The sequence below is a fragment of the Myotis yumanensis genome, unplaced genomic scaffold (assembly GCF_028538775.1).
Source record: "Myotis yumanensis isolate MYYU_CA2020_CCGP unplaced genomic scaffold, mMyoYum1.0.hap1 SCAF_7, whole genome shotgun sequence".
Classification (NCBI taxonomy): Eukaryota; Metazoa; Chordata; class Mammalia; order Chiroptera; family Vespertilionidae; genus Myotis; species Myotis yumanensis.
Window position 1 is genome coordinate 52,957,640 of NW_027223758.1, and position 24,943 is coordinate 52,982,582.

Here is a 24,943-nt window from a genome sequence, read left to right on the forward strand (position 1 = left end):
GTGTTTGTAGGTAACAAACCCTTTTGTTCAAGTGTGCACTAAGCTGTTCATTTACGATTTTCTCTGAGGTGTTCCTGTCAAGCTCTTTTGTTTGTTTTTTTGTATGATCTTCTGAATTATTTCAGAAGAGCCCAAGAATTTGCAGTTGTGGAAGGGATTGGATGTGAAGGGATTTGGCTGGTGTAGTGCAGGCCTGTGGGGAAGGAAGGGAAGACAATTGGGAGACAGAGACGGCCACCCCTCAGGGCCAGGGCTCCTTAGCTTCAAAGAATGAGTCTTTAGGAATGAGACTGAGAGCTTCAAGGGAAGCATGTGACCAGAGACATTGAATTGTGGAAAAGAAATTATGAATCAGACATTTTGTGAGGTTGTTTATGATGGAATACACAGGTTCCAGAAGCCAAAAGGGAAAGAATTAGGAGAGGAGTGGGGGCCAGGTGGGGTTTGTGCTGCAGAGGTAGGTAGCTGGAGGGAGATCCTGCACCAGTGTGGGGGTACCACAGAGAGGAGGGACACCTGTGGGTCTTGTGAGGGTGCCGAGCTTGAGGCTGGGTGCGGATTGCCAGTTTGCAGTCTCCAGGTAAGATTCTGAGCAGTTTGTTTCAATGAAGGTGAGATGTCAGGGCTGACAGTGCTACTGCCTGTCTGTGTCTGAAGGAGCTACACCAGTGGTTCTCAACCTTGGCTGCACATTAGAATCACCTGGGAATCTTTTTAAAATCCTGATTTCTGGGCCTCATCCTCCGGAAATTCTGTTTCTTTGTTATGGGGTGAGGCCACAACATTAGTAACTAAGAAACAGAATTTCCAGAGGATGAGGCCCAGAAATCAGGATTTTAAAAAGATTCCCAAGTGATTCTAATGTGCAGCCAAGGTTAAGAAACACTGAGCTACACCAAGGGTGGCCTAAAGCCTGCGGGAGGAGAAAGTTGGTTTTAGGGAAAGAATTGAGCTCTCATAGTGGCTGGTGGGGAGGTCAGGGACATTACCCATTAACAGTCATCTCGTGGGAATGAGTGGTACAGCTGATGGGAGACTTCGGGCCAAGTGGGGTCATGGCAGAGGGCTGCCTGTCATGGGGGGCGGTGAGAGCCATGGTGGGTTCACAGGGCACTCTCCTTAATGCTTCTGTAAACTGCAGTCACTCAGGTTCAAGTGTGTGTTCCTCCTGAAGTGCCTCAGTAGCTTAGGGGCTTGATCAGGACCCAGTAGTTCATGGTCAGCCATGGGAAGCCTCTATCCATGTAAAACCTGAATAACTTATGTTCTTCAGTTATTAATTTTAATGAAATGTTTGTGAAAAATGCTGACTTTTTCAGAATAAAAGGTCATGTTAGAATCATTTCAGTTTTGCATTTATTATAGGATCTAGTGTACAGTCTTTATACTACTGAGCAAATAAGGCAGTGATTCCCAAAGTGGGCACTACCGCCCCCCGGTGGGCGCTGCAGCGATCCAGGGGGGGTAGTGATGGCCACAGGTGCATTTGGGGGCGATGAGTAACTGCTATTAAAATTAAAAAAAAATTAATTTCCAGGGGCTGAGTAATATTTTTTCTGGAAAGGGGGCGGTAGGCCAAATAAGTTTGGGAACCACTGAAATAAGGGATTTAAATTCCAATTAACTCAATTTTGGATGTACTTATGTAAATTTCATGCCAACAAATGATCATACAGAAAGTAATTGTAGATATCTGTTAAAATTGGCTGTAGAACCAAAGGAACTAACTGACGATATAGGTATTCTTTCTGTTGAAAAACTGTGTGTTTTATATTAACTTTATGAGTATTTCCCCATTGGTATTTTTTAAATAGCCAGTTCCTAACACAGTGAAAAAAGCATTGTTGCCATATTGGAATTTATACTTTTAACTCCTCAGAATGTTCATCTTCTGGGTAAAACAGATGCTTTTGACATTTACCTTTCTTAGTAGCACTGAATTACTCCTGATTTTCTTTTGGTTTGTAGGTCTTATCCAGCCCATTCCAAGAAACCAGTTTTTTCAAAGCTATTTTAATAATAATTTTGTAAATGAAGCAGATAGACCATACAAGTGTTTTTACTGTCATCGTGCATATAAAAAATCTTGCCACCTTAAGCAGCACATCAGGTAAGGTCGCACATTAAAAAATGGAATCTGGGATAATGACAGTGATCTGGTGGTCTGGTGACTGGTAGAAATATGAAAGGTGGCTGGCTATGTTAGCCTTTGGAATTTCAAGTGTCACATTTGACCCTAAATATTTATTGGTAATTTATATTTTTATTCCTTAGTATCTTGACAAAATATTTTAGCCGGAAATTGCCACTGAATTTTATTTACACTCCTATTATATTTAAGTATTTGCAATTTCTAGGACATGTTGAAGAAGTATTTGCTTTGTTTCATTAGAATTATGCTCTTTCACATTTTTTCAGGTATATCAGAGTTTAGGTTGATTTTTGGTGCTAGCAATAATGAAAGGAAAGTAGAAACTTGACCAAGGGAGAACAGAGGTCATGAGAAAAGCATAGAGCCCAGAGAAGCCTGGGGCTGTAGTTTGTCTCAATTGCACATAATTGAGGCTGCATCTCGGGTGTTTTTGCTGGTGGAGGGGAGAGCGGTGTCTGCTGCTCAATGAGATCCTGTGCAAGAGTGCGGTCTGAGTTACAAAGCATTTGAAAGTGTCAGGAGCTCACTCATTCATTAACATACTTATTTGTTTTAGATCGCACACAGGTGAGAAGCCGTTTAAATGCTCTCAGTGTGGAAGAGGCTTTGTTTCTGCAGGAGTGCTCAAAGCACACATCCGAACGCACACGGGACTGAAGTCATTCAAGTGTCTGATCTGTAACGGAGCTTTCACCACTGGTGGCAGCTTGCGGCGGCACATGGGCATCCACAATGACCTACGGCCCTACATGTGTCCCTACTGCCAGAAGACCTTTAAGACCTCCCTGAACTGCAAAAAGCACATGAAAACCCATCGGTAGGTACAGTTCTGACGGTCACTGCAATAGCCCTTATAATTCCTATTGGTGCTGCAGAGTGTTCTTGAAAAATAGTTGTCTTTGACTCCTGTGTTATTACTTCTAGTTTGAGGTGTATGGGCTAAAAAACTAATGTCAGTGTCTAAGGATCTATTGAGAACCACAAGCATTTTTAATTTTAATATCTAATATAATCCTGAGGTACTTCATATTGGGCTAAATATTCTGTAACTTCTCTGTTAAAACCGATAGTAAGAAGATGTAATGCTAGACTATGTCTAGTGTAATGAATTAGGTAGTGAAAATTTCAAAAAGACAACGATGGTCCACCCTATGATTCTAGGCATATCATCAATGTATGGAATGGTTCTTAGTCTGTGTTGTTATTTAAAAGAATACACATTTTAGCCACCATATAAATCCATCATTAAAGTAGACATACATTTTTAAAAAAATATATTTTATTGATTTTTTACAGAGAGGAAGGGAGGGGGATAGAGAGTTAGAAACATCGATGAGAGAGAAACATCGATCAGCTGCCTCCTGCACACCCCCTACTGGGGATGTGCCTGCAACCAAGGTATATGCCCTTGACCGGAATCGAACCTGAGACCCTTCAGTCTGCAGACCGACACTCTATCCACTGAGCCAAACTGGTTAGGGCAGACATACATTTTTACTTGATGAGCGGGTTCTTTCATTTCTGAATGGAGTAATCAGCCAGCTCTGGCTGACCTGCGTTTCTGGTGGTATCTGGAGCTTGTTCAGTAGGTATTTCTGTGAAGCCACAGAATTCTGTTTGTAATGGAAAGCCTTGGTAAGGCAACATCCAAGGAGACTTTGAAAGTAAGAGTTACCAGGCCTATCATAGCAGAATACTAACCTTTCTGCCCTTAGAACATTTACTTTTAGACAGTATTTTAACCCAGGGGTCTCTGCTCAGACATCACCTACAATACCAACCCCCAGTGTTAGAGTAAGTTAGCTGTGACAAGTTATCTTGGTGTCACCCACCTGGCTATCTCAGCACACCTGACAGAATTGACCTTCTTGACTGTCACAGGTGATTCCTTAGCCCGGAAGTTTAACTGCTTCTGGAGACCATCTGGGGAATACGACATTGGTGGTGTCAGTCTAGAGCAGGGGTCGGATGTCCAGGCCCAAGAAATCATTTGGTCTGGCCCTACCAAGGCAACCACAGGCCTCGAAATTCAATAAATCTAAGAGCTTTTTTTTATAGCAACATAAACTTATATTGAGTGAATTATATTAAGCGGATGATATTATAAATACCCAAATGGCCCTTGGCAGAAAAAAGGTTTCCCACCTCTGATCTAGAGGAAGCTTGCTGTTACATATCCAGTTATACTTTATTGCTTTTAGGGGGGAAATTACATGCTTCCTAGGCATTCAGGACCTGGCGTTTCCTGGGTTCAGGGTGCTCAGGCCACTGTGCTCTGCTCATGGCAGCCAGAAGCCTGATAACGTCCTGCTCAGAGGTGTGGAGCGTGGGCACCGTCGTGCTCAGTGCGTGGTGGAGAGTATTTCCCTCTGTCGGGAAAACAGCCTTTGTAATGCACTCTTTGTGGTGGTGGTGATAGCACAGTAAGGCCCGTAGGTGTGGACTCAATGGCCAGCAACAAAGTTCCTGGGAAATACGTCAGCGTTTTGGCTGGGTCACCGCTGTTCGGTGGAATGAATGTCACATTGGCCACTGCTTCTCAGGATTCCACAGTGACTTTAGGAGATGGGTGTGTGGCTAAGGTGACAGTCTAAAGACTGGCAGGTCTACCCTTGCAGGGCCGGCATTTCTCTCAGGGAGTGTGTGCACTTCAAACCTGCCAGTGAGCAGAGCAGCTGCAGTGTTTCAGCCCTTGTGGGAAGTGTGATTCCTAAAGCACCGTAACACACTGAAAACAGGTCTAAAAGGTTCCTGTAGTAAGAGCCATGGAAAAATCCCAAGCCAACAAACAGAAAACTGGCCTGCACATTGGTGTGCAGGACCATCTCCTTGCCTAGGGCCTGTGGAGAAGACACAATACACCATGATGTCACTGTGCAGTCACTATTATGGTCTGTGTGACAACCAGGCCCCAAGTCCTCGCTATTTTTTATTATGTTCTTGTTCCCCTTCCTCAGCAAAAGTCATTGAGAGGTGAAAATTTTTTTTTTAATCCTCACTTGAGGATATTTTTTCCATTGATTTTTTTTAGAGAGAATGGAAAGGAGAGGAGAGGAGGAGGAAGAGGAGAGGGAGAAACATAGATGTGAGAGAGACTCATCAATTGGTTGCCTTCCGCTCATGCCCTGACTGGAGCCAGGGATCAAACCTGCAACCAAGGTACGTGCCCTTGGCCCGGAATCGAACCTGCTACCCTTCAGTCCCAGGGCCGATGCTCTAACCATTAAGCAACCGGTCAGGGCAAGAAGTGATGATTTTTGATATCATGAAGTGAAAAGGTTTTGTTTGGAGCTACGAATGGAATTTGAGTTGGCAAATGCCTAAAATTCTGGAATATAGGGAGCAGCTCCTATGGGTCTGATCATGATGTCTTAGCAGACAGGTCACTCTTGTCTGAGATCATGTGTAGCCTGTTCAGCAGGTAATTGTTTCAGTTGTTTTTTAAGTTCTTTGATTTATTCACTTGAATTTATTGCTCAGTTTTCTCTTTGACAGTGAAATTGTTGACCTTGATGAAAATATACTTGATATATTTTTGTATAGTAAAATCGCAGTATTAACCTGTGTAATGATTTTGCAAAATAGCAGAGTGGCCGCATGCCTCCTGGTCTGCTCTGTGAAGCAGCGGGTCATTGGTCACAAAGACGTCTGTGGCCCTGGCTGTGAGACAACAGGTCGTAGGACTTGGTTCCTATCCATACACCAAAGTGTTTATAATATTAAAATCAGTCTGTAAAGGCACTGTCTCATTTTGTACAATTCTTTTTCTGAAACTTTAACTCACTAGAATTTGTGTTGGGAGAGTTTTACTTTGAAACATGTGGCAAGTTTTTAAATTTTTTATTCACTTAAAAATTCTGGGATGTTGCCTTTCACTCTCAGTTTGCTGCCTCTGTGTCCCCATACCTGTTGAAGGCACTGAGGCAGTGTGATTTAGAATCATAACAGTATTTAATTTTTACCTGGATTACCATTGTGACTTCAAAATGAAAGCATTTAAAGTAAAGATGTAACTTAATTCAGTTATTACGTAGTAGTAGTAATTTTATGATTTAATAAATAAAGCACAGACTTCTCCTTAGCCTCTCTACCTGTCCCTGCTGCAGCATCTAACTTGGTGCTCATGGTTGGTTTTTTGAAGCTATGAGCTTGCTCAGCAGCTACAGCAGCACCAAGAAGCCGCCTCGCTGGACGGCAGTGCCGTGGACCAGCAGGGTGTGCACGTGACCACTCAGATGCAGGTGGAGGTCCAGAGCGATGAGCTGCAGCCACCTGTGGACACCGTCACTGCGAACCCTGATGCCATGCTCGACCTGGAGCCTCAGCATGTCGTGGGTGCGGAAGACACGGGGCTGGGCCAGCAATTGGCAGAGCCGCCTCTGGAGGCAGATGAAGGTACACAAGTCAGGGTTTGACTTCTAGAACCATCGTGTAGCCCTCATTCTCACTCAGGTTCTATGGTCTCTCCATCTCTGACCAGGTCATAGAGTGTGGTGTGTCTGTGTGTGAGAGAGAGTTTGATGTGAGACAGGACTTTTTGATACCTGTCTTTCCTGTAACCTACCAGATTCCTTAGTACGTTGCAAAATGTTTCATTTCCAGTAAGTATCCATCTGTTAAATCTTTGCTATTCTGGTACATTGCCATCCCAGGCTACTGCAGGTCTGCAAACGGTTTGTCACTGGTCTGCAAGGACCTCACGCTCCAAAACAACATGTTGCTTCCTCCACCGACAGAGTCTCACTACGAAAATGTCAGCGCGACTCTGGACAGTCAGCTTAGTGCCACTGTAGATTGTATCTGGCTCAGGCTTCTCTCTCGTACAGGCCTGTTAGCAGGCTAGTTCGCTGGCCAATTTACTGTTTTGTAGATGTCCCAAAATATATTTAATCTTTGAGCAGGATTTTGTAGTTTGTATCCTTTCTGTTTCCTGGAAGAATGCACATCCGCAAAGGTTTTAAGCAGTTGCTGACTGACTGCGTTTAGAACTTCACAGAAGACTGTCTGAATGTCCGGGTGCTGTTAGAGTGCTTCTGGAGCACAGGTGAAAGTGTCCAGATTGGTAGGCTGGAAATAACTTGCACTTCTTTTTGTGTTCTTGTTCCCAGACAGGTTTGTGGCTCCGCAGCTACCAGGGCACATGGACCAGTTTGAAGAGCAGGCTCCTCCGCAGCAGTCCTACGAACCGGCTGGCTTATCACAGGGTAAGTGCTGGCTCCAAGTGGGGTTATCATGCGTTGTCCTCACAACCTGGTGTTTCTTCTAAGGCCCTCTGAAATCGGGGTTTTAAACCAGAGAGTTTTTTGCATGACGTGTGTGTGTGTGTGTGTGTGTGTGTCCACGCGCGCGTGCTCTTTTGTGGCACACTCACATTTTCTGGAAAGCGACTTTAACAACCATTTTATGTGCAGTATATAGCCAGGATAAAGGGGCTGAGTAGAAATGGAGATTTAGGGGTAACTGGGTGTTGGCGGTGGGCCTGTGGGCCTCTGCACTGCAAGGCGTGTGCTGAGCACAGCCTCATGCCTGTTCACAGATGATTCTAGAGAATCCTGGTAAGAACTGCTACTGATTCCAACTCAGAAGTAGCAACGTTCCTGTAAACATCTTTCGTTATAAAACTAACTTTTTTTGTGTGCCTTTTTTTGTGTAACTCATAATTTTTGTAGAACTCATTCTCTAATTTATTTTAGATTTTACAGTAACTGATACATACAATCAGCAGACTCAGTTTCCACCTGTGCAGCAGTTGCAGGATTCTAGTACATTGGAGTCTCAGGCCCTGTCCACAACTTTCCATGAGCAGAACCTACTTCCGGTTCCCAGCTCCGATCCTATGAACGTGGTGAGTATTTATGGCAGGGACACCTGTCCTTATTGAGCACATCCTTTTATTCTTCAGTGTAAGTATTTAGGATTCGCCTACTTAAGAGGGCATATTAACTGTTTATAATTAAGATTATTGTGTTAGCTGTGAAAACTTACATGTTTAGTATATAGGGCTTTCTTTTTCCTTAAAACTTTAATTTTACTAAAAGATTTCTTCAGCTTGATGTGGCTTTACCTTTTCAGTTAAACGTCCACTGGTCAGTGGAGTGCTGTATAATAACACCTGAAGAATATTATTACTTTAGTCACAAAACCAAACATTTTTACATATGCATTCTTAAACATGTTAGAATGAAATTATAATGAGTATTGACATATGAAAAATAAATATTTGAATGCATAACCTTAAAAACTTTATATCTCTTAGTTAACTTGAAGACATTAGTTTTGGTTTTGATTTTTCCATTTTGGAAAATTTTCAGTAGTTATAAAAACGATTGTCCAATCAATCGTTCTCACTCTTTAAAAGCTTCTTCTGGTAGCCTTGCCACTGTGGGCTTGGGTTGGTGGGAGTGCTCTCCGTAGGCACATGGCTGCCCCTGTAGTGTTCTGTTCTCTTTCTCCCGTGATTTTGTGATGATCCAGGAGATTTAATATTTTCAGAAAGTAGACCTTTGAGTAGAGTAGATGAAGGGTGATCTCTTATTAAGAACTCTTTTTGTGCTTGATTAAACTTTGTATTAAAATAAGTTAATGGGGAGTAAATAAAATAAGTGTTTTATAAAATCAGTGTAAGTGGTTTCTATTATTAATCTGGCCCAGTGACTGCAGTGAACCACTTGGAGTTTCTCCCTTTTAACTCCACATTTATGAATGTTCATTTTCTTGGTTGTTAGTTGTTTTGTATTTATTCATAGATACTCAGGTAGCCTGCTTTATACTTCTGTTAAATTTCAGACAGCTCCTTTGATTCAAGAGCCATCCCAAGAGGAGCTCGACCTGCCGCCGCCACGCCGCCAATTCCTGGAGGACAGTGAGGACCAGAGCCGGCGCTCCTACAGGTACACACACCTGCTCGATGGCCAACTAGTACCGCCTGCAGCCGCTGCTGAGTGCGACTGCTTCACCATTCCAAGGGCTCTGCAGTTTAACTCTCTTAACACCTCTGGAGATAGGTTCCATTATCATCCCCATTTTACAAATAAAGCATCTGGGACAAAGACATTTACTTGCTAAAATTTCTACAGCTGGTAAGTGAAAGGGCCACGGTCTGGATGCAGTAGCCTCTCCCTGGCCTGTACATTTCTGCTCAGCTGTATCTTCCTGTCACCACTATAAGCCATTACTGTGTTTGCAGACATAACTTAAATTTATATTGTGCCTTTTTGTCCAAGGTTCTCCTGTGATCTATATAAAACAACCTGTGTGCCAGGTACAATATGATTTTAAAGACAGTTTTTAAAAATCCATTCATTTGCTTATTCTCCCTCCTTCCATCCACCCACTCACCATCCACCTAGCAGTGTGTGCTGAGCAACCTCAAGGAATCACATACTGCTGTAGATGCTCTGAATACCTGGTGAGAAAAACAGACAAGGCTTATGCCCCAGCTCAGGCTAGGACAGTGAATAAAATACATGTGTTTTTATACAATTAAACATGAGTATGTATGTAATAAGAAAGTGTATTGTCTTTATAGAGACTGTCTTGAGCTTCTAATATTTTAATAATATTATTTGCTTAAAATACTTTTTAAAGTTTATAATTTTTTCCAGAGCCATTTAAGAAAAACATATGTCTCATTATTTACTCTTAAAAAAGATGGGAGTTACCTTACCACAAATGAGTGGTCTTAATTCAAGCTTTGAAAATGGGTTAGTTTTGCTGTTATTATGAAGCTTATACTTTTGGGAGGCCAAGGAAGTCCTTTGTTTTATTTTCATAGGATTTGTTTCTTGTACAAGATCGCAAGTGCTCTGAACTGGTGTTCTTATGCGTTAGAGTCTGTACTTTCAGAAGTGTATCATCCTGAGGTCTTCGTGAATTTGCAAATTCAAAAATATATCAGAGCAGGAGTTTGGAATCTGGGGTCTGTGCCCTCTTAGGGGGACACATAGATGAGCTTTGAGGGTCTGTGATGCTCTTAATGTTTCATTCACACTTTCATTTAGTCAGTAAGTACTTGTTTGCTAATGTTTAATTTGGGGTTTTGCATTGGCATTTTAAGTGAGATAGTCTAATGTTTGGCCACGAACCCTCCGTGACATCGCATAGGCAGTCCTGCACGTCTAGCTTTGCACCCTTCATTCATCCTTTATTAAGAACCTGTTAGGTGCCAAGCACTAGGGCTGGATTAGTGAGCAAAACAGGAGAAGCCCCCAGTCCTCATGGAGTCGACATGCTAATAGATAAAAAGCTGAATGAAAGGAGGTGCAGCTGGTAAGTGACAGGACCAAGGTCTGGATGCAGCAGCCGAATGTACACAGGGCCTGGAACGACACACAGGGCAGGTGCTGAGAGCCATCTGTCCACATAGCTGACTGAGGAGTGATTGTTGCCGTCAAGGGGAATGTGTGATTCTGGATCCATTTAGAAGGCTTAACCTCCAGAATTTATTATAGGTAAAGATGTGGGAGAAATAAGAGTTAGGGGTGGCCACTAGGTTGATTTGAGTAACTAGACTGATGGAATTACCATCCCTGGAAGGGGAAGACCCTCGGGTGAATGGGCTTTGGTGTCAAAGGACTTGATTGAGTGTCATTAGGATTGATATTCAAGAAATAACCTCACCAGGGCAGTTTCTTATACCAGATTGGAATTAAGGTGTGAGGTCTGGGCTGGAAGGACACATTTTGGAGTTATCAGGGTGGAGACTAATGTTTAAAGCCACAGTGCATGTCCATCAAAAAGAGGGCTCAAATATTGCACCCTTGGATGCTGCACTTCCGATGAGCGTGGTGAGGATGGCCAGCTACTGGGTTCTCACAGGGTCAGAGGTATATCGCCCAAGACATTGAGAACATGGAGCCTAGAATGTTAATTGTGTAACTTCTTTTATCATATTACTAGAGACCCGGTGCACAAAATTCGTGCACTGTGGGGGGGGGGGGACTCTCAGCCCGGCCTGCACCCTCTCGCAGTCCAGGAGCCCTCAGGGGGTGTCGGACATCCTTGGGAGAGGCTCCTGCCACTGCCGCTGCACTTGCCAGCAGTGAGCCTGACTCAGGGCTTGTGGCTGAGTGGCGCTCCCCCTGTGGGAGTGCACTGACCACCAGGGGGCAGCTCCTGCGTTGAGCATCTGCCCCCTAGTGGTCAGTGCGCATCATAGCGACCAATCATTCCGCTGTTTGGTTGATTTACATATTACTCTTTTATTATATAGGATTAGAGGCCTGGTGCACAAAAATTTGTGCACTCGGGGGGTCACTCAGCCTGGCCTGTGCTCTCTCGCAGTCTGTGACCCCTTGGGGGTTCACTACCTGCTGGTTTAGGCCCGCTCCCTGGGGAATTGGGCCTAAGCTGGCAGTCAGACATCACTCTGAAAGCCCGGGGGCCCTCAGAGAATGTCCACTTGCCAGCGGGGAGCAGGCCTGAACTGCAGTTGGACATCCTTAGCACTGCTGAGGAGGCGGGAGAGACTCCCGCCACCACCGCTGTGCTGGCAGCCATCAGCCTGGCAGAGCTCCCCCTGTGGGAGCGCACTGACCACCAGGGGGCAGCTCCTGCATTGAGCATCTGCCCCCTGGTGGTCAGTGTGTGTCATATTTACCAGTCATTCCCAGTTTTTCTGCTGTTAGGGTCAGTTTGCATATTACCCTTTTATTATATAGGATAGAGGCCTGGTGCACGGGTGGGGGCTGGCTGGTTTGCCCTGAAGGGTGTCCCAGATCAGGGTGGGGGTCCCACTGAGGTGCCTGGCCAGCCTGGGTGAGGGGCTGATGGCTGTTTGCAGGCTGGTCACAGCCCCTTCAGGGTGGGGGGCCCCACTGGGGTGCCTGGCCAGCCTGGGTGAGGGGCTGATGGCTGTTTGCAGGCTGGTCACAGCCCCTTCAGGGTGGGGGGCCCCACTGGGGTGCCTGGCCAGCCTGGGTGAGGGGCTGATGGCTGTTTGCAGGCTGGTCAAGCCCCCCCCCCCCCCCCTGTGGGGACCCTCACCCCATGGAGGTTTGGCCAGCCTGGGTGAGGGGCTGATGGCTTTTCAGGCTGGCCACACCCCCTTTAGGGTGGGGGGTCCCCACTGGGGTGCCTGGCCAGTCTGGGTGAGTGGCTGAGGGCCATTTTCAGGCTGGCCAAGCACCCTGGCGACGTAAGCTCCCAGCCTCTCCTTTTTTCTTTTTTCTTTTTATTCTGGGATTTATTTACCTTCTACAATTGAAACTTTGTTGCCTTTAGAGGAGGCCTGCAGAAAGCTTGGCTTCCTCCATCGCCAGGGGCAACCCACTCCTGCTCGCTCCAGCTCGGTGGTCATGGCTGGCTGAAAGCAGGTATCTGGGATTTGTTTACCTTCTATAATTGAAACTTTGTTGCTTTCAGTGGAGCTCAGAGCCAGCTCCTGCTCGCTCCAGTTCCATGGCCACAGCTGGCTGAACGCAGGTATCTGGGGTTTATTTACCTTCTATAATTGAAACTTTGTTGCTTTCGGTGGAGTTCAGAGCCGGGCCGCGGCAGGCGGGGAACCTTGGCTTCCTCCATCACTGGAGCAAGCAAGCCTCCTGCTCACTCCAGCCCCGTGGCTGCCGGCAGCCATCTTGGTTGGGGTAATTTGCATATAGTCACTCTGATTGGCTGGTGGGCGTGGCTTAAGGCATAGCAAAAGTACGGTCAATTTGCATGTTTGTCTTTTATTAGTATAGGATTACTTCTTGTCCCATAAGTATGACAGATGTGGATGATAGTGAAGTTTCTTGGAGATGTGATTGCTGGGCAGACTCTCACTTCACAAGAGCCTTTTCTGTGGGTCCTGCGCCCGGGAACTCAGCATGTCACGTGATCACTGTGTTGGCTCCTGTGTTTTAGGTTGTTGGACAGTTTGGAAGAATAACTTTTTTGTCAGCATAGCAGGCAGGTATAGTCCTTGGGGAGAGAGGAAGTGGCATTTCACAGGCAGAGAGGGGTCCCATTCAGTGTGGAAGAGTGGCCGGAGGTGAGGCGTGTGTGCTGGGCCAGGTTGTGGCCGGATCGTGAAAGTCCTGCCTCATACTTGTCTCCAACAGGCCATTTCTTCTCGGCCCTGCCAGGATCGCTTTGCTGTGGTGGTTGATTTTAATGAATAGATGTGACTGTTTTGAAAAATTTGCTTTCCTCATTGGAGGACTTTTCTGAGCAAATACCACTGGTTTGGTGCAACTCAATTCTCAATAGATTATTTTCTTCTATTGACACGTGGACCGGAATCCATCTCCATCTCTTGTGCAGAATTAACTTTCAGAAATCAGCAGTGATACTGTTGGCTTGCTTTTCTATATAGTATTTTAATAGGAATCCCATGGAACTGCACCCACATATTAGAGTGAAATTTCAAAACATGTTCACAGTCAGTCAGCCTTTAGACTCTGTTGGACACTAGAGGAAAGTGAGCTCTGGCTATGCAGGTTCCTGGTCTTAGGTGGAGGGATTCACTGACTTCCTACTATAGACTGAAACTAGGAAATGGGAAAAGTGGGGGAATATAATGGAATGAGCTTTCTAAATCTTTTTTTTTTTTTTTAGTTTTTAATAATATATGAATAGAAATTTTGAAATGTATAATAATTTTCATTCTTAAAGCAATTTAAATATATCCCATAACAACTGAGGGGAAGTATAATACTGTATGTGTGTGCGTGTGTGTGTGTGTGTGTGTGTGTGTATGTATGTATGTATAGCTCCAATAAAATCTGGTTTGTAAAGTGTTTTATGAATTGACTTTTCCATGTGTCTAACTCAGGAATGATTGACTCTTTTTTTAAAAAAAATATCTTTTTATTGATTTCAGAGAGGAAGGAAGAGGGAGAGAGAGATAGAAATATCAATGATGAGAGAGAATCATTGATCGGCTGCCTCCTGCATGCCCCCCACTGGGGATTGAGCCTGCAACCCAGGCATGTGCCCTTGACCAGAATCTAACCTGGGACCCTTCAGTCCGCAGACCAACACTCTATCCACCGAGGCAAACCAGCTAGGGCAGGAATGATTGACTCTTAAGCAAAGGAAGCTTCCAGTGTCTCATGACTTAGTAAAGAAAACAACATATAGTAAATTTTTTTGTTCTCTAAAGAAAGACTATAGTAAAATACTATGCCTACTAGGGAATCCCTGTAGGATCTACTGAGTATGTTTAACCCTACAAATACTTTGAGCAGAATTGTTACTGCTAATATTATATAGTGTCATGTGTTGGAGATCCCCTAGTTTCTGACCACAGTTCGATGATTGGATGGACCTCGTGCTTGTTTTCTTCCCAGAGGTAACATCTCACTTGTGCTGTGAGTTCACAGGGCCTGTGCCTTCCTTTGTGTTACAGATGCGAGTATTGCCACAAGGGCTTTAAGAAGTCCAGCCACCTGAAGCAGCATGTGCGCTCACACACGGGGGAGAAACCTTACAAATGCAAGCTCTGTGGCCGCGGCTTCGTCTCCTCCGGGGTCCTCAAGTCCCATGAGAAGACACACACAGGTCATTGTCTGCCTGCCCTGGGATTGTATGGTTCTCTATGTGTTCATGGAGTTGTGCACCACTGCCACTATCCACTTCTGGGACATTTTCATCACACCCAAAGCAAACTCCGTACCCCTCCGTGCCTCAGCTCCACGCAACCGCCACCTGCTTTGTCTCTGTAGTTTCCCTTCTGGACGTTTTATGGAACTGGAATCCTACAACCTGTGGCCTTTGTCAGTGGCTTCTCTCTCTCAGTGATGTTCACGGCTCATCCACATAGTAGCATGGGTATCAGGGCTTCATTCCTCTGATGCCCAGTGGTTTTCCACTGTGTGGTTAGAGCCCACGTTCTGTTTCTCCACTCAGCAACACTTGAGGTGTTTCCATTTGGGGCTGTGCACATTTGCATGTAGGTTTTCGTGTGGATATCAGTTTTTATTTCTCTGTTTAGGAGTGGAATCCTTGGTCCTATGACAGTGCTGTTTACATCTTTGAGTTCCCCAAACTCATTCATTGGTCCTCCAGCACTGGAGGAGGGTTTCAGTTTCACTTCTCATCATAGCTCAGTGTCTGTCTTTTATTAGGACCATCCTGAGAAGTGGGAACTGGGATCTGATTGTGGCTTAGATTCACATTTCTCTAATGGTTAATGATGTTGAGCTTCTTTTCATGTGCATATTGAGAAATGTGTATTCTAATCCTATGCCATTTTAAAATTAAATTATACTCTTATTCAGATGTAAGAATTTTTTAATAGACTATCAGGTATATGATCTTCAGTTAAATCTATCACTTTTATCTCCTTAATACATTTAAGATATTAATAATGTATCTGTTTAATATTGACATATATTCTGTATAAGGTTTTATTTGAAAACTAGAGGCCCGGTGCATGAGTTCATGCATGGGTGGGGTCCCTCGGCCTGGCCAGCGATCAGGACCAATGGGGGGCCATCTCACCTAGTCCCAGTTGGGGCTGATTGGGGCCTGCTGGCCGGGGGTAGAGACTGCGGGAGGTTGGCCGGCTGTGGAACATTGGCTATCTGAGAGCACTGACCATCAGGGGGCAGCTCCTGTGTTGAGCATCTGCCCCCTGGTGGTCAGTGCGTGTCATAGCGACCAGTTCTGCCATTTGGTTGATTTGCGTATTAGGGTTTTATTATATAGGATAGTGGTGTACTGCTTAAAAACATACAATGAAACAAGGAAAGGTTTTGCAGGCCAGTCCGTAGGTTGGTGGGTAGGCAGTGGCTTTAATGGGTGAGAGCAGGTCACTGGAGCTCCGAAGGCCCTCTCAGGAGGCAGCAGAGCCATTGCAGTAGAAGTCATGTGCCTTGATCCTGTGGGTTTAGGAAGTCGGGGTGGCCCCTCTGTGAAGAAAAGACAGGTCAGAGGGAAGTGCCCTTTTTGGCTTGCTTCCGTGTCATCAGGAGAGTGGCCTTCTTGTTCAGACTTCGTGTGAGAGTGAAGCTGTGTAGAGATGTGTAGGCTCTTCCTTGGGGCCCACTCTATCTCTTGCTGTAGGGATGTGAAAAAAGATGGATTTGAAAATAATTTCTGGAGTAGATCCCACAAACACATTGCTGGTTTAAATGTGAAAGACCAAGGGGCAGAGAGAGAAAGACTCTTGGAGCTTTGATTTCACTGGGAGTGTAGGAAGATGCTGTCAGTGTCCATGTTCTTAGACAGTGTCCAGTTCCTGAAAACAGGCGACCATAGCTAATGACCAGTCTTTGGCTTATTGAACATATCTCTGTTGGCTTTGACTACTTACGATTCTAAGGTAACAAAATACGTGTTTTTCCTCATTCCCGATGTCACAGGAGTGAAGGCGTTTAGCTGCAGTGTTTGCAATGCTTCGTTCACGACCAACGGCAGCCTCACCAGGCACATGGCGACACACATGAGCTTGAAGCCTTACAAGTGTCCATTCTGTGAGCAGAGCTTCCGGACCACAGTCCACTGCAAAAAGCACATGCGGAGGCACCAGGCAGGCCCCTCTGCCACATCAGCGCCTGGAGAGGCCGAGGGAGGAGGAGGTATTGTCCATTTGTTGATTTAAGACTTATTAGCCAGATGCTAATGTAGTGATAAGTTAATGCACAAGTCACAAATAAAATTAATATTTTTCTGATTATGAAGCAGTATATGCTCTGTGGAGCACAGATTCAGAGAGGCCCAAGGAGAAGTTCTCTCACTAGTCACCGCAGACCAGACAGTCAGCCTCCAGGATGTACAGTCTCCCTTCCAGGTGGACACAGACGGAGATCTTAATTTCCTAGCCAGTAGGGGTCTGCCACAGTGCCCCATGTAAGGTTGTGGCCCACTCAATCTTCCCTCCCCTGGTGTGTATCCTGGATGTATTTGATACTGTTAAACACAGGTCTCATCAATTCAAACAGCTACACGGATCCCATCATGCTTTGTTCTGTCCTCTCCTGTAGACATACATGGAGCTTCACCCCACCTCACTGGAATAGTAAGAGCGTTCAGGGACCTGTGCTCCCCACGTTCACTGTCTCATTTAATTGACATGAGAATTATGGTTTGTGGGACTTATCTCACTTTGTACATGAGCCTGCTAAATGTTAGACAAGCTGATTTTCCCAGTAACTACAAGTAGTATGTAATTCCAACAGTATTATTTTGTGCTTGTACTTTTTGGGCTTATCAGTTGATTTATTTTGATCAAATTCCACAAGTAAAATTACAGTGTCAAGAATGTACACATTGTATATTTTGACACAGAATGCCAGTACACAGCATTTTACTATTTTTAACATGTTAGTCCATATACAGCTTGAGATATGCTAGTTTGAACACATGTCACAGGGTGTCCCCTCTGGTGTGGCAGCACTGTGTATCACACATTCATATATGTGGAACGAACGTGCGGAGACAGGGTGTGTGTTTGGCGTGTACTCAACGAGATCATGTGGTCCCTCCCCAATTGCTTACTCCCCATCTGCTCTGCTGGACTGATTGCCATGGAGCTTTTTCTTCTACTTGGGGGAATACGTCTTTAAATGTACTTTACCTTCCTCAGGTAGCAAACCCAAATCCACTGCAGAGCATCTGTTCTTCTTGCTCTCCAGTAGCTGCTTCTCAATGTGGATGTATCTGACCTGTTATGTTTAGTCAGAGAGCTCCAGCTTGTTAATCTGATAGTACCTGGTGGAGTCTTTATCTCTTTTTTTTTTTATTGTCATTGTGATTTAGTGAAATAAAAAGAAAGAAAATAGTAACTGTTTCCCTTTCAGTGAACTGAAAAAAATATAGGCCATCCATGTGTTATTTCTAGAACCCCCTAGTTTGCAGCCAGTGACAATAATCTCTAAGTCTAACATGTGTGCTCCTGCCCATCAATCAACAAGGCATCTAATGCCATGAGGTCAGTGCTGTGAGGACTGGTGTGGGGGCTTGTTACGGCTTCACCACACACTGTGTGTAGTTTCACCACACACTGTGTGATGCTCCCCTTAGGTCTTGGTGTTTTCCTACTTTGGATCAGTGACAAAAAGACCTTACATGAAATCCCTTGTCAATAGAAGAAAAGTCACCTGTTAAATTATTACTATTTTTTTTTTACTCAAACCTTGTAATAGAGATTTAATTCCTTGCTGTTGACTGATAGTAAGCCTATCTGGCCTAACACCGCTGTCTTATTTTATATCTTCTGTTTATTGTGTTATATTTCACCGCCCCTTGTTACTTAATGGCTTTTTGTTATGTTGGTTTTGTTCTGGGTTACTTTAAAATTTTTAATATAGTTATCCATATTTCTTTATCAGTGTTGATGGGGCCTCCATCTGTAACCTGCTGCCCCCAACTCTTTCCAAGTTTTTTTGAGAATGTGGAATTTGAATTCATTATATTTTCTTTTTCTGGATTTCCTACTAAAAATGGCTGTCTCCCAGGACTCTCCTTCTCTCCCTCTCCCCAACCCTTTCTTCCCTTCAGCTCCTTCCTCGCCGACCCATTTCTCCCATCTTCTTATCTTTGGTCCCTATATTCTAAGAGAAATCATCCAGTTATTCTTTAAATTCACTCATTTGGTTTTAGCCACTGTCCACTTTACTAGCTAGTGTTTCCGTTGAACTTTTTTCAAAATTTTTAGCCATCTATGCCCTAGTGACTTGCTCACAGACAGACTTATCTTCCTTCTGTACATTTTCATAGTGGATTATTCTTGTTTTTAATCAGGGTGAATATGTCCTTACAATCATTGAGAGAATACATACACACATATATATTTAAAGACGTATTTTCCTTTCAGTAATTGGGGGCTGTTTGCCAGTTTATTGACTGGGCCTTTTATGGGCTGCTGCTTTCCTTTATTTGATGATAATTAATTTCCTGTCCATGTTAACAAATGGGTGACTATATTTATGAATACCCATGGCTGGTGTGGACACTGACAGGCTCAGAGCTCTCTGCTGGGCTGGCAGCTGCCGGTAAGAAGTGAACCTTTAGGCACAGTATCCTCTGATGTCGCCGATCCTCCCCCAGGCGCATCCTTCTCGGACTTTCTTTCTGGTGAATGTGCTTTAGTTTCTCAGTACAATAGTGATGGGAACAATCTCTTTGAATCTCAAACGTAGCTCCACTGAATAGTAACTAGTAAATTAGTAATTTAACCACACATACTCGTTTAGTCTAATGAACTTGTTCTGTGGAAACACATTTTTCATTGGGATTTGACCCTTTGCCTGTACTTCGTTTAGATATATGCATGGAGGAAGAGGAAGAAAATTCTGAAAGAAATGCATCTAGAAAGGTTCGTCCTGAGGTCATCACTTTTACAGAGGAGGAGACAGCGCAGTTAGCCAAAATCCAGCCCCAGGAAAGCGCCACAGTGTCAGAGCAGGTGCTGGTGCAGTCGGCTGCCGAGAAGGACCGCATCAGCGAGATGAAGGACCGGCAGGCCGAGCTGGAGGCTGAGCCCAGGTTCGCCAACTGCTGCTCCTACTGTCCCAAGAGCTTTAAGAAGCCCAGCGACCTTGTCAGGTAGGCGCGGCCTTGTGGGTGGGCCTCGTGCTCTGTGTCCCTCTGGCCGTTGTCACTGCAGTCAGGGAGGCCGTTTCTGAGCCTGGTGTCACTAAAGGCACAATGACAGGTTTCCTGAGTCCCCACTTCAAGCTGCTGTAGATTTTGAGGCATCCTTTTAAGCTCATGCAGAATGTTAATTAGAAATGTGTTTGCTCTGTAGATTGCTTGTACTTATTTCTATGTAATAGAGTATGGTAGTAGTGAAGTTCTAATTGGAGCTTAGTGATTCATTGAAGAGGACCTGGTGCAGCCTGTAGCGGGTACTGCTGGCCCCCACACTGCTGGTCTGTGAGAGCTCTTGTTTTTAGGACAGTGAGACCTAATTTCATTGGCCTTTCAGGTTTCATGTTGTCTTTTGGATTTGTTTATGGTGTTTTTTTTGCAGAGAGTGAAACTTTGTTTGGCTAAATGTATTTGGTACCTAGTCTACATAATTTTTATTTACATGGATAGTTACAAATTTAAAATCATGAAGTTTGCTTGAATTGTGTATCACATAAAAAGGAAAAACACTGAATTGCCAATGCTTCCTGGCTAGACATGTTCGAATCCACACGGGAGAAAAGCCATACAGATGTGACGAGTGTGGGAAGAGCTTCACTGTGAAGTCCACCCTGGATTGCCACGTAAAGACTCACACAGGTAAGAGTGGGCTGCATCACTGGTGCCCGACTGTGGCGTCTTGTGTTTGTTTTCTCCTTTGTACTGTGCACATATAAATACTCCAAAATTATGGGAAGCATAAAAACCAGGAACCATGATAAATAGATATAAAGGATTTTTCATTCCTGATGTGGGAAAAGTGATCTACAAAACACTAAGGAAAAGGGACGAGGTCTCAAATATCCAGTTGTCAGTTACCTTGTATTCTCAATCAGACTTAAATGCCAAAGAGATTTGGTTTATTGAGGTTTTGTAAAAACTGGAATTTGGCATCTGATTACAGTTATATGGTAGTAATTCTTTTTATGTGGGGGACAAATCTTATAAAAGAAAAAAATTAATGTACAATTTCCACAGCCACTTTCTCTCCTTTATCTGACTTGAGGGACTGAGGTTAATTAAGCTGTGCTGAGCCTTTGAGTCCTGATTCCGCAGTGTGTCCGAGTGGTTGGGAGGCAGGTGCCGACCTCCACCTGGCTTGGACCTTGGCCTCTGCTTCTGAGCCACTGGTCTGAGCCTCCGGGTCCTCATGTGTAAAATTAGGAGTTAAGTGACTCTCAGTAAATGTTAGGGTTGTTGTTATGATTTGTAGGATGATGACTGTTGAGGTAATTTATAGTCTTAATTTTTGGTTATAAGCAGAACTAACCAAAAGAGCACAATGGAGTTTCACAAGTTTCTATAAAACCCCATGATCCTTTTCTGATGGGTTCATATTTGGAACTAAGTAAATAGATACTTGAACCTACTGACATGCCTCTACTGTGGACAGTTTTTCTGTTTTGTTAGGTTCTGGGTGTTTGACCCTCTTGGAGGCTCTGTGAACAGCTGGGGTTCAAGGGGAGCATCCCACCTGTTCTTGCCTCACTAGGTGTAGCAGCCCGCTGACTGCTCAGGGCAGGTGTGGTGACATTCATGGTGACTGCGCAAGCTGGGGTTTCCAGTCCGCTCTGTGCACTTGGGAGGGAAAGCAGTGTCTCTGAAAAATGTCAGGGCCTCTCTTGTCCTGGTCTGTGTCCCGGCCTGCCCGTTTCTGGGGGAGCAAGACCACGACATTTCTGCTCCTGGGACTCTCCTGGGCAACTTGATGCTCATGATAGGGCCCTCAGGTGCCTGCGAGGTCTTCATGTCACTCTGGACACAGTGGGTACATGGTGCTAGACCCGGGGCTCTGCAAGCCCAGAGCTCATGCTCCCGGGTGGCCTCTACCTGTGCTGGCTCCTGGGTGCCCCCTTTTCAAGAAAGAAAATAAAGAGCTGAGCCATCAGCATGCCCTTTGCAGAGTCAGAAGTGGTGGTGGTGAGAGCTGGCCTATTGTCGCTCTCAGGAGGAGGGACTCTGTTCCCTTTTAAACCCTGGGTCACAGGCTCCACACTCACGCCATCCACCCTGCCATGGACGTGACACTGACTTTCGACCCTTCACAGGTCAGAAGCTCTTCAGCTGCCACGTCTGCAGTAACGCCTTCTCTACCAAGGGGAGTCTGAAGGTCCACATGCGCTTGCACACTGGAGCCAAGCCCTTCAAGTGTCCACACTGTGAGCTGCGCTTCCGCACGTCTGGCCGGAGGAAGACTCACATGCAGTTTCATTATAAGCCTGACCCCAAGAAAGCCAGGAAGTCCACACCACGCAGTGCGCCCGAGGGGCTGCAGCCCGCCAGCCTGCTGAGCCCGGCCTCTGCTGACCCAAATTTGCTGATCATGAACAACTCGGTTCTGACTGGCCAGTTTGATCCAAATCTGCTTCAGCCAGGACTAGTGAGCCAGGCCGTCCTCCCTGGCTCTGTGTCAGGTATGGCTGCAGCTGGCGGGTGGGGACTGAGTAAGGGCCCTGAGATGTACCACATGTCTGCAGATGTGAGAAACAACTCTCCCTGTGTCCGTGACCTGGGGTGTGATCAGAGCCTAATGAAGTGCAGTTGCTATGTTAGGTGTTGGCTAGTCAGTGTACCCGCTCTCAGCCTCGTTTTCTGATCTGGATGGCGGTGTTCCCTCACAGGTGTGTTTTGTGATGATTGAATCAGACAGTGTGTGTATATGGTGTAAAGTGGGTTTTAGTGTTCCTTCACCAGATCATATTGATACATACATAAAAATTAGGTTTTCCTATTGATACCCATTCCTTCCTGTTCTTTTTCCATGCAGGTGGCAGTGACTGGACAGTGTCTCTGACGGATGGGAGCCTGGCCGCCCTGGAAGGCATCCAGTTACAGCTGGCGGCTAACTTGGTTGGGCCTAATGTTCAAATTTCTGGAATCGACACCTCTGGCATTAACAACATCACATTACAGGTGTGGCACCTGCCATGGTTTTCTGTGCTTGAATGTAGCCTGAGTCACACAGCATGAAACTTCATTACAAATGTCTGTGCTGCCTTTCAGATTGACCCAGGTGTCTTGCAGCAAAGCTTACAGCCCACCAACCTGCTTGCTCAGCAACTGACGGGGGAGCCGGGCTCGACCTCACACAACAGCTCCCTTCAGACAGCGGACAGCACGGTCCCAGCCAGTGTGGTCATCCAGCCCATCTCAGGCCTGTCCTTACAGCCCACGGTGACCTCTGCCAACCTGACCATCAGCTCGATGTCGGAGCAGGACTCTGTGCTGACCACCAGCAGTAGTGGTAAGAGCCACTCCTGTGGGCTTGGACCATGGAGGGTCAGATTTGTGCTCATCATCATGAATTTGAGTTTAGGACGCTGTGATGCCATTTCTTCTCTTTTTAAAGCTCGCTAAACAAACGTCCTATGCCTTAACTGATCTTTATTCAATATATGCATGTAGATTGCAACATTCACGGAATTAATTTTGTCCCATTGGCTTCCTATTTCATAAGGCTTTCTTATCTTTATAGGTGAAGGAATTAGAGATAACTGCTTTTTTTTCAAATCTTTCTCATTTTGAAGTAACATTTTCACTAAAGTATTTTTAATATAAGAAGAGAATATTGCATTTTAAGCCCAGCTTTGTTTTGTTCTATAACGATAACCAGGGACTCAAGACCTCACTCAAGTGATGCCATCACCAGGCCTGGTGTCTACCTCCAGTGGCCCCCATGAGATCACCCTGACCATCAACAACTCCAGTCTCAGCCAGGTCTTAGCACAGGCTGCTGGGCCCACCACGTCATCCTCAGGGTCCCCACAGGAAATCACCCTGACCATCTCTGGTTAGTCATTCATGTTAAGCATATTTTTACCTGCAATCTAAGTCTGTCTTATTTATATTCTTTCTGTACACTCAGCTTTGCATAAAGCCAGTGCCCAATACGTGTTTGTAATTCAGGTAAGAAATTCAGGCATAGTGACAATGTTACTGCTCAAATTTGATAACAAATTAAAATTGATAGTTCTGTCATTTCCAGTTTAAGTGATTTTTTTTCTCACATGTTTTTTTGTTTAGCAAAGAGCAGAAAACTGTTGCGTCACAAGTCTCATTCATGCTCCATTAAGTGAAAGGAATATAATCCACATAAACTGTGCATTGTCAAAGATTATAGGGAGCTTACTCGCCTACTCTTTTCAGATTCTACTCGGATTATGTATACAAATGTGACCTATGGCAAACATTGAGAGGTAAATAAACAAATGAGAATACCGTTTGGCAGTGTAGGTCACTTGAAACTGGCAGAAGGACCCTATGAGTCTGTCACCAAGCCCATACATTCTGCCTCAGACTGCAGTATTCTTGTCAGGTGTTTCTCCTGCGTGTCATTCATGCCCCCAGCGTGTTTGACCTGTTAGCTCGGAGCACATGCATGGGTGGCTCTGCCCACAGGACCCTTGGCTGTGCACAAATATTACTTCAGTTAAATTTTACAGTCTGTTAGCCATTCATAAGTCATTTGAAGAAAACTTGACACACACTGGGTAAAAGGAGAGGCTGGTCCTCACCTCCCTGAGTTACCTTGCACATATGCAGTGAAGATTCTGTAACTCATGTTTTCAGGCCAGTTGTTAATGAAAAGCTGTGGGAAACAGAACCAAAAAGTGAATCCTAGCTCTCCTGAAAACGGGTCCGCTCTGCCCATGGCAGTTATACGGTTTCATTTGCCCGTACTCAGCCTGCCGTGTGTGGCTTCCTGCCCTGTTGTCTGTTTACAATCCCGGAGGGTGCTGGTAATGACAGAGCAGAGTGCAGCATCCTTTTGTCTTCTGATGATTTTCCCTCCAGTTCTGTATCGTTGGCTTGCTTATGCCTAACTTGACAGCAGAACTTTTTAAAAGCAACTTGTCTTTGTCCATTCTTTCCCAAGAATTCTGTTTGGTACTCACTGAAACATCAGCAGGTTTGGCTCCCAGCAGGTTCGCCTGCTCCCATACTATTTGGTTCTATTACATGTGACATTAGCTGAGGGGCTGGCATGAGCAGGTGTGGGACCTGCTGGGAACACATGGCGGGTGCGCTGGAGTGCTTGTGAGCCTCCCAGTGGCAGTGACCCCTCCTATCAGACGTCCAAGGTGCCGCAGCTCAGCTGGCCACCTGGGAGCCAGCTAAGGGAGGTGCTGGTATCATTTTGTAGTATCTCTTTGATCCTTTTTAACACAGTTTGCTACACCTGGTGGTCCATCACATTGGGAAATATTTTCAATTCAGTTTAAGTTTTATTCAACA

The 24,943-nt window shown here is 45.1% G+C and overlaps 1 protein-coding gene across 1 annotated transcript in view; it reads left to right on the forward strand.

The window, feature by feature from the left end:
* Window positions 1-24,943, forward strand: part of ZNF236 (zinc finger protein 236) — an 87,595-nt gene that overhangs the window by 49,087 nt on the left and 13,565 nt on the right. Inside the window, exons 12-25 of the mRNA XM_070420479.1 lie at window positions 1,969-2,110; window positions 2,709-2,969; window positions 6,294-6,547; window positions 7,261-7,356; window positions 7,846-7,997; window positions 8,939-9,042; window positions 14,484-14,635; window positions 16,441-16,656; window positions 19,342-19,624; window positions 20,205-20,308; window positions 21,757-22,122; window positions 22,476-22,621; window positions 22,712-22,952; window positions 23,322-23,498. Of these exons, the coding sequence (XP_070276580.1) occupies window positions 1,969-2,110; window positions 2,709-2,969; window positions 6,294-6,547; window positions 7,261-7,356; window positions 7,846-7,997; window positions 8,939-9,042; window positions 14,484-14,635; window positions 16,441-16,656; window positions 19,342-19,624; window positions 20,205-20,308; window positions 21,757-22,122; window positions 22,476-22,621; window positions 22,712-22,952; window positions 23,322-23,498 (2,694 nt within the window). The remainder of the gene's footprint in view (window positions 1-1,968; window positions 2,111-2,708; window positions 2,970-6,293; window positions 6,548-7,260; window positions 7,357-7,845; window positions 7,998-8,938; window positions 9,043-14,483; window positions 14,636-16,440; window positions 16,657-19,341; window positions 19,625-20,204; window positions 20,309-21,756; window positions 22,123-22,475; window positions 22,622-22,711; window positions 22,953-23,321; window positions 23,499-24,943) is intronic.